The sequence below is a fragment of the Oryza brachyantha genome, chromosome 10, assembly GCF_000231095.2.
Source record: "Oryza brachyantha chromosome 10, ObraRS2, whole genome shotgun sequence".
Classification (NCBI taxonomy): domain Eukaryota; kingdom Viridiplantae; phylum Streptophyta; class Magnoliopsida; order Poales; family Poaceae; genus Oryza; species Oryza brachyantha.
The window spans coordinates 984,687-993,532 of NC_023172.2; the positions used below are offsets into that span (position 1 = coordinate 984,687).

The 8,846-nt window shown below is 45.5% G+C and overlaps 1 protein-coding gene and 1 pseudogene across 1 annotated transcript; both read right to left on the reverse strand.

Moving 5' to 3' along the window:
• Positions 1 to 1,339: 1,339 nt before the first annotated feature.
• Positions 1,340 to 4,254, reverse strand: LOC102718491 (annotated as a pseudogene).
• A 2,695-nt stretch (positions 4,255 to 6,949) lies between these two features.
• LOC102718772 (mitogen-activated protein kinase kinase kinase 18-like) lies at positions 6,950 to 8,449 on the reverse strand. Its single transcript, XM_006662092.2, has one exon. It carries the CDS (start codon positions 8,447 to 8,449, stop codon positions 6,950 to 6,952), a length of 1,500 nt encoding a protein of 499 aa, XP_006662155.2.
• Positions 8,450 to 8,846: the final 397 nt, after the last annotated feature.

Sequence of the window (8,846 nt, forward strand, 5' to 3'; positions counted from 1 at the left end):
GGTACACGGCGTCGACTTCGAGAAGAAACGGCATACTAACGGGCTTAGAACATACGACAAACAGAGCAAACAGGCAAAAACAAGCTATAAAACTACTGAAACAGGGAAAAACTATTTTTATTAGGTCTTGGCATTTCTCTGGATTTAATGGAATTTGAATGGGCTAAAACGGAGACTATATGAATTTCCTGTGATTTTTAGAAGTTTTATGGGTTTTTAACTAAACAGAAAAGCCTTAAATCAATTATTGTGTAGTTAATTGGAGGCGCTGATGTCGTCATCCAGAGAGAGAGGCGTCGACAGGGTGGGTGGGAGAGGGTGGCACTAACATGTGGGCCCTAAGGGAGAAGGAGAGGGACGGAAAACAAAGGGGGATGCTCACTGATGATGGCACGAGCGGCGGATCAAGCATGACACGACGGCGATGGCGCTACGACCAATGTGACGCGGGGCAACGACGTTGAGCAGAGAGAGGGAAGGGAATGGAGGAAGACGGCGGCTTAGGGGGATTTTATTGGGTGCATTTAGGTGTGGTCCGCGCGATCGCTATGGGAAGGCATGGCGACAGTTGCGACGGCTAGGAGTGGATGTGGGGGAGGCAGCGCCCAGCGGTTGTGGTGTGGCCAGTTGCGGTTTCGTCGGCGACCTGGGGAAGCCGGAGGCGATTGCGGAGGAGGCGGCCCGACCAGGAAGCCATGAAGCAAACAAAATGATGATCCCTCCCAATTATACAACTTGGCCCCTCTGACATCAATACAACAAAAAGAGTGTGTGCAGGGAAATGAGAGAATCACTCCTCATCTGACTCAATGATCTCTATTGCACCGGAGTTGATGTTGGCAACCCTGATTTGGGACACGGTTATGTATAAAGACCTAATCTGATAAGATGAAGGCATATTCGGTCCAGATATGATATAGACCAGCAATCTTGACATACAATATAGATATAACCAAACTCTAACCTACCCAGTACAAGATAATATTGTCTTCGGTACCCTTTCCTGTAAGAATATGTAAAGGGTAATGGTACCCCCATATATGGGTATCCCACATCAGGCTTCCGAAAGGACATATTTCTCTCGGCAGCACGATGAACAGATAGATTGATACAATCAAAACTTGATCACTGTGAACACATCAAGACATCCTCCTGGTTCTCCACGGATACAGATTTGCTCAATACCTAGAAGAATGGTGTGCACAGCTTCGCCGAAAATCTGATGAACGGCTGCCGCTGCACCGAATTTTTTTTCATATTATACAATGTTTTGTGACAATGATGTAGCATAACAAGGATAATTGTATCATGCATGACGAAAATTGACTGTTTTGTGATGTTTATCGTTTGCCACGGATATCAAAATTGTTGCCACTCATTGATGTAACCATGTTCATTATTGCGTGAACCACATAACTAAGATGTCATGTGAACATTACAGAACAGAGCAACTTCAATATGAGTTGTATGGAATGGATAGAGAGACCGATCAAAAAGTAAAAACATTCATGTCTACAGAACGTCTTGGTACTAGTACCGCAGAACATCAACGGAAGAAAACAAGTATAAGATGACAGAACTTACATGAAACGAAAGACAATGATCGTTTGTACTCACATCATAAAACCAAACAAGAGCAGTACTGTCATGTGGGCCCGCCGCTGGTAGTGTGTCAGCCCCACATGACAAGTACACATGTCCAACAAATCAGAGCAGTAAACATGTCTATGTGCTTTTCCCACTCAGCTGGAACCAATGAATGTAACTGCAACAGAGCTATGTTAGAATGGAATGTAAAGATAATGCTTGATCTTTGATGTTTCATATCTCACCAGACAGGAAAATTGAAGGTTACTCATTCTGAAACTAGCCCCAGTATTTGATACGAATCTGAGCAGAGGTCAGTCCATTATTCACAAAGAAGTCGACCACGTCATTGATCTGGGGATGATTCTTCGAGCATTTGACTTTAACACTAGTAAGGTGCTCAGATGTAAATGATCTATCTTCAAGCTCACCGACGATTCTTTTTGGTGTTCCCTGATGATACTTGGCAAGGAAATAAGATAAGAATATTCTGGATTGATATGTATGCTTGTAAAAAAAGTCTTTCACGTAAGATCAGTAAACAGTTGGAGGAAAAGATTTACCTTTTGAAGTTCTAGAGTTAGCTTCTCCAGTTTTGGTGAGTTCTGAAGGAAGAGAATTAATCCATAGAAGTTTGCGTCCAGACACCACTGACCGAGAGTCAGGCTCACAAGATTGTTGAATCTTGGGTACCATTGCAAATTATTTGCCATTCTCAGCTGCACAAGATTGAACTGATTATGTGGCAACAGAAAAGCCAAGACATATTATGGAAAAAAAAAATCCTGAATCACAAATATTGCCAATAATTGAGGGAACTAACATTATGAGATAAGTACAATGTATGGAGTGCAGGTACAGTTATATATTCAAGATAGTGGGTGGTAAAAGACCACAAGCGAAAGTAATTATGTCACAAATAAACCAGAATGAACAATGATATACTTGTTTGCTTTCCACCAGTCTCCTGAACACATATGAATTAATTCTCAGGGTGCTTCGGATGCAAGTTATGTAGTTACACCAGTATAAACACAGATCAACAATATAGTGAAGTAGCCGCTTCTATGTAACTATGATATCGCTTCATTCTCAAATTTATGTGTACTAATGTCAATTGAAGTTAGACTCAGATTTTTGAAAAGATGATATTTCAGTTGCCAGTCCAATATCGCAGGAACTCAAGAACATGTCGAGTTAAAAATGGAAAATGCCCCAGTTCCTTGTGAAATCAATTAACCAATTAAAATAGTTCAGATTTGCTTGATCAACAGGTTGATTAATATAAATAAACTGAGTGCAAGAAATGGATTGCATCAAATGGTTGAGCATGAGTCATCCAATCAACACATCATGATTTTGAGCGTAAGAGTTAGTTATGCCAGTAAGGGTAACTAATCTACTGCAATTGAGAGGTGTCAAGAAGAAACACCATGCTTGAGTCTTTCATTTTTCATATCAATGCCTGCATAAGATGAATAACTTTCTACCAGTTTCGCATTTCAACCAATCACAGAAATCGTGGCAGGGAGCATACCTCTCTCCCCAAATAATCGACATCCAAAGCTTTAGCAGCAGCAAGGCTCCTGAGATTTTGGCAGAAATCACGAGAGTCTTCTACATCATTAAGTACCAGAACTGAAGACATCAGTAATGGCATGTCAACAAACACATATATGCCGTTGTCAGTCCTCCACAACTCCAGAGAAGTAACATTCGGGGTCGAAATAGTAATCCTGTCATCGGAAGAGAACAGACTGGCAACAATAGTCAAAACCTTCAGTGTCTGGGAGGAGATATGAGCATCCAGAATGGATCATTCATCCAAGAAGAGACTTTCCACTGCTGGACAGCCCATCTCGAGTTGCTCGAAGAAGCCTTCCATCAAAATAACACTGGTGAACTCAATTGTTGTGAGGTAGCTGCAATCGAACGCAGAGTGATCCAACTCTAATCTGTCACAAAACAGGACAATGTCCAGAACCCGGATCTGCTTCTGCACAGCGTGGCTAATCCATCTGTTGATATCCTCAAATTTGGCATAGCACGAGGAGAAATCAAAACAATCGCTCAAATCCAATATGCACCTCAACCGAAACGTACGTATCGTGGCGGGGTAGCGGAGCTCCATCACCTTGTTCATGAACATCATGAACGCCAACTCCCCCCTCTTCGTCATACTGTTCCTCATCGGTGTCTCTCCGCTTGTAGTCGATGATGTCGGCGTCGATGCAGGGCACGGAGCGCCAGAGGTCGCGCCCCCGCCGCGACACCACGCACGTCCGCACAGCCTCGCGCGTCGGCAGGAACGACATGATGTGGCGGACGACGTCGTCGGCGACACCGCTGAATAAGCCCTGGCCATCGCCCTGCGCCGGGGCCGTGACCTTCCTCACCTTGGCAGGCGAACCCAACCACGACCCCTCCTCCTCCATGGCGTTTCGTCAAGCAGGTGGCGGGAGAGGGAGACCAAGAATGAAGAAACCGTGAATCCGCAGCGCAACACCAAGCGAACATCTGAGATCCTCGCGGCAAGAAACTTGATGGTGCAAAGATTGGTGGGTGAGGAAGCATCTAGATGAGGAGGGAAGAAGGAGATACCTCGACTCGAAATTCCAAATCGCGACGCCTCGAGCGCTCCTCCCGGGTAGTGTGGGGAATTTTTTTTGTTTTGCAGCTTGCTCTGCGTGGCTACCTGGTGGGGACTCTGCTGTAGTATTTATGGTGTGCCTTACTCATGGCCTCACGATGGAAAGATGGACAGTTCAGATTGAATGGACGTGTCTGCGGCTGCTGTGAAACACAAACCATGTCGTTGTAGTCGAATTCATGTGCTGGTGTGCATGCATTAATTTTTGAAAAGATGGATGCAGCAGAATGCAGAGTGCTACTGCTAGTGCTCGCACGGGGTCATGGATAGTTCGGTTCAGATTTAGGCCCCGGTTTAGTTCTATTTTTTTTTAAACATCGTATCGAATCTTTAGCCATTTAAATAAAGCATTAAGTATATATAAAATAAAAAGTTAATTACATAGTCACTGAAGAAATCATGAGATAAATTTGTTAAGTCTAATCGGTCCATAACTAGTCATAAGTGTTATAGTAACCTATATGTGCTAATCGAACTTATCAATAACGAACGACAAAGAACGTACATAAACCGTTACAAAGCAGTTTGGGATATTTATCCAATTATTTACCCGCTGATAATATATTTAGCTCATACTCATATTCTAATGAAGTAAATATCTATCGGGTCTCAGGTCACGGTTCCGTTGCCATCTCTACTTTGGGTGGGAGACCCAAGGAAGATGACGCTTGTCAGCAGCGTTGTTGCTCATTTATACAATCCAAGTATAAAGTTGGTTTGAGAACATTTGGATTTATATTGGGACCAAAAATTAAAAACAGCTTTCGAGGGAAATACATACAACATTAAAAAGATGAAAACTATAAAATAACATCCTGTTCAGGAACGGTATAGTTAATAATTTCCATTCAAGTCGCACATAGTACTCCTTGTATATGAGCCGATGAGTCATTCACCTTTGGACGTATATGAGCCAATGAGCCATATATCCACGTGTCATCTCTTGGACGTGGTTGTGCAGGAGCAAGCCCTATAAAGCTAGTTTTTGTTTCATGTCACTAGGCATGATGAAGATGGTTTCTTGTCATGAGGCAGCAACGAGACCGTGGGAGCTAGTGGCCAGCCAGGGTTTACGTTACCACGCAGGCACGTCTTCGGTAACGCGATAATCGAGTTTAAATTTAAGAAAAATTTAAAAAAATTGAGAAAATTTAATAAAAAAAATATGTGTTGTGTATGTTGATATATAGTGTAGTTTTGTCAAGGAAATTAATGAAAAAATGTATTTCCGGCGTAATTAAAAATTATAAACGAGTATTTTGGGAAACAAAATTAAAAAATAGCCTATTGCAAGTAATATTTCATAGGAAGATGGTCAAGAATATTTTGTGTTGAGTCATTATTATTTACCCACTAGGTTACATAATGTTGAAATATAAATATACAACGATGGATATATGGAAAATATGTATAGAGAAAAATTATACGTGCATTTTAGTACATATAATAGTTTTATTCGTAATAATGCATAGTAGGTATAGTTGTGACGCAACAATCAAAATGAATTTATTGGTGTGAATTATTTGGTGAAGGGTGATATGACGGTGTATGTTTGTATGTTGCAATATCAAGAATTTAGAAAATATCATGTGAAACTTTTCTTGTTTTCCCTATAACATGTCCTATTTTTCCTATGTTATAAATATAGTCACAAAATATTTTCCTATTTTTCATGTATTTTTTTAGATTTTTTAAAGTTTTTTTTGCATTTGACATCACACCCGCGGTCTCCTCGCAGTAACCGCGGTTTCGGCTATAAAAACCGCGCGGGAAGCCGCGGTAACCGCCGTTCTCATGTGCTGTTACAGCAAGTAGTTACCGCGGCAAACCGTGCGGTAACCGCGGCAAACCGCACGGTAAGCCGCAAAAATCGTGCGAGTTTAAATTCAATTTTTTTGGATTCAAATTCATCATGGTTTTTGTGGTTTTTACGATTACCGTGCGGTATCCGCGGGAGCGCGGTACCGCGGTTTTGGCGGCTTGCGCGGTAAGGAGAACCCTGAGTGGGAACCCAGTTCTAATTTCACTGATACCCACAACAAGGCTCTTCCCAGCGACGGTGACTACAGCTACACTCTCTGCTAAGAGCAGATACAATAGCAGGCTATAAGTCAGCTATAAACATATTTTAAAGAGATAAGAGGGGAGAGAGAAAAGGTGTGAGCTACTAATTTGTAGCAAGCTGCACACGGGCTCCAAGACAAAGTGTGTGTATGACATGTGGGACCATGTACTAATGTTTTATAGCTAATTATTGTATGAATTGGCTATTAAATTGACTATAGATGAATTGGAGCTAGTAGTGGGATTGTGCTATTCAATGATGACTTGGGGTTTGGAGGAATTTGGGATTCTGGATCTGGACGACACACATATATATATATATATATATATATATACATACAAACAAATAAGACCGATGGAAGGCTGATTTCTTAATTAAGCATAAGAACTGTTTTGTTTTGTAAGCACGAGGGGACTGGCGGTAGCACTATAAAGGAAAAAAAAAGGCTATTATTGGACATGGCATAATATAGCACCCCTAGCCAGTTGTCGGAATTGCTACAGTACACATGTAATGTCTTCTATTGGCATAATTTGTGGTGTTGAAACCTGTTTTTCTTCTGCATAAAAATAAATTATCATCTCATGCTAATCCTAACCAAACCTATGTTCATATCATGCTAATAACTAACAAAAAATAATGTGCATCTAGTACGAAAATCTGGAACATTTTTTTATTCCGGCCACTCGAGAGGCCGCACTATCAGTAGCACGAACAGCTACAAGCAAAACTCTCTGGCTGCAAGAACTCAAGGAGGTGAACTTATCATCCTGGTTCTCAGCAACTACAGATTGCTCACTACCTACTCCTACAATGTTAATAATGCTACCCACAGCTTTTGCGCTGAGGACATCGATCCATCCTTGATCGGAGTCCCAGTCCGGCACCGACGACGGTGAGCATGCCATTGATGACACCCTCTTGGCCGGACACTCTGAAGATTCGTTATCTGTTGCTGCTGCTGTTGTTTTATTTGCTACGTTAATGGAGATGTTGCTGAGGACTTCGATCCAGCCATCGTCGTCGGAGTCCCAGTTCGGCACCGCCGACGGCGAGCACGCCAGTGATCCGATCACCCTCTTGGCTGGACACTCTGGAGATTCGATATCTGCTGCTGCTGTGCTGCGGACTTCGATCCAGCCGTTGTGTTCGGTGTCCCAGTCCGGCAATGTCTGGCCGGAGCAGGCCAGTGCTCCGATCCGGCTGGTGGGGCTGCTCGACGTGTCGTCTTCCTCGTCGTCGTCGGTGGATGACGACGACACGGACTCCCACAGTGCTGCGTCGAGCGCGCTCGTCGGAGACACCCATGTCCCCTTGACGACTTCTTTGTTGGGTGGTCCACACGATGATGAGACGAAGGGGTGTTGCAGCAACTGCGCCGCCGTGGGGCGATCGCCGGCGCGCCGTTGCAGGCACCGGTGCAAGAAGTCCTTCGCCACCGGCGACAGCCACTGTGGTACCTCTGGCACGGCGTCCGTGTACCCGATCTTTCGGAGCGCGGCGAGGACGTTGTCCATGTCGCTCCACGGGGCGCGGCCGGTGAACATCTCGACGACGGTGCAGCCCAGAGCCCACACGTCGGCGGCCGGCCCTTGCTCCTCGCCGCGGGCCACCTCGGGCGCCATGAACGCCGGCGTGCCACCGATCACCGGCTGCTTGGAACCGCCGGGGATTACCACGCTCGCACACCCGAAGTCGGCGAGCTTGGCCCGGCCATTGGCGCCGACAACCACGTTACTCCCCTTCACGTCGCCATGCACGACGAGCTTCCCATGGAGGTAATCGAGCCCCCTCAGCACGTCCGCCAAGTACGCCCTGACGGCGCCCTCGTCGAGGCAACCCCCATTCCTCGCAACCACGTCGGAGAGCGACCCGCCGGGCGCGAACTCGAGGAACAGCCGGTGCTCGCCGCCGGACGTGAACCCGAGGCACTTGAGCACGTGCTGCGACGACAGCCCGGCCATGACGCTCCACTCGCGCCGGAGCTGCTGCCTCGCGGCGGCGTCCTCCCCAGCAGCCGACTTAACCACGAACAGCTCCCCGGAGGCGTCGTCCACCGCGAGCGATATCAAGGCGCCAGACGCGCCCTTGCCGATGCCGCGGAGGCGCCTCCAGCCGCCGCCGCCGCCGATGATCGCCGCGGCCATGGGGAATGCAACGCGAGCTCGCTTGAGTTGTTTCGGTTGGTGGTGGATTAGGGTTGTGAATTTTTCTGGCCCCGGGTCGAGGCGTGTATTTAGTGCGTGAGGCTGGCATGTGGGGCCCACCGTGGATACGCATGCAGCATCGCGAGAGGAGCGGCGCGTGTTAATTAGACTGACATGTGGGGCCGACGGGGTAAATGTCTCGCTGGCAAAAATTTTACCAGGTTGGAGTTTATTACGTGTTGATTTAGCCTCGTTTTATCCGTAATTCCGTGTGGATTATTTAGGAAACGAGGTTTAAATGTAAAAAGACAGGCGTGTTTTACTGTTTACTGCATTTCTTTCTATTTTATCCAGAGGGTGAACTGGGTCGAAAACGTGTGCGACGGAGTGAAAAAAA

Bases quoted from the DNA above. Each gene is read 5' to 3' on its own strand.
- LOC102718772 (XM_006662092.2), bottom strand. From the start codon at position 8,449: ATGGCCGCGGCGATCATCGGCGGCGGCGGCGGCTGGAGGCGCCTCCGC.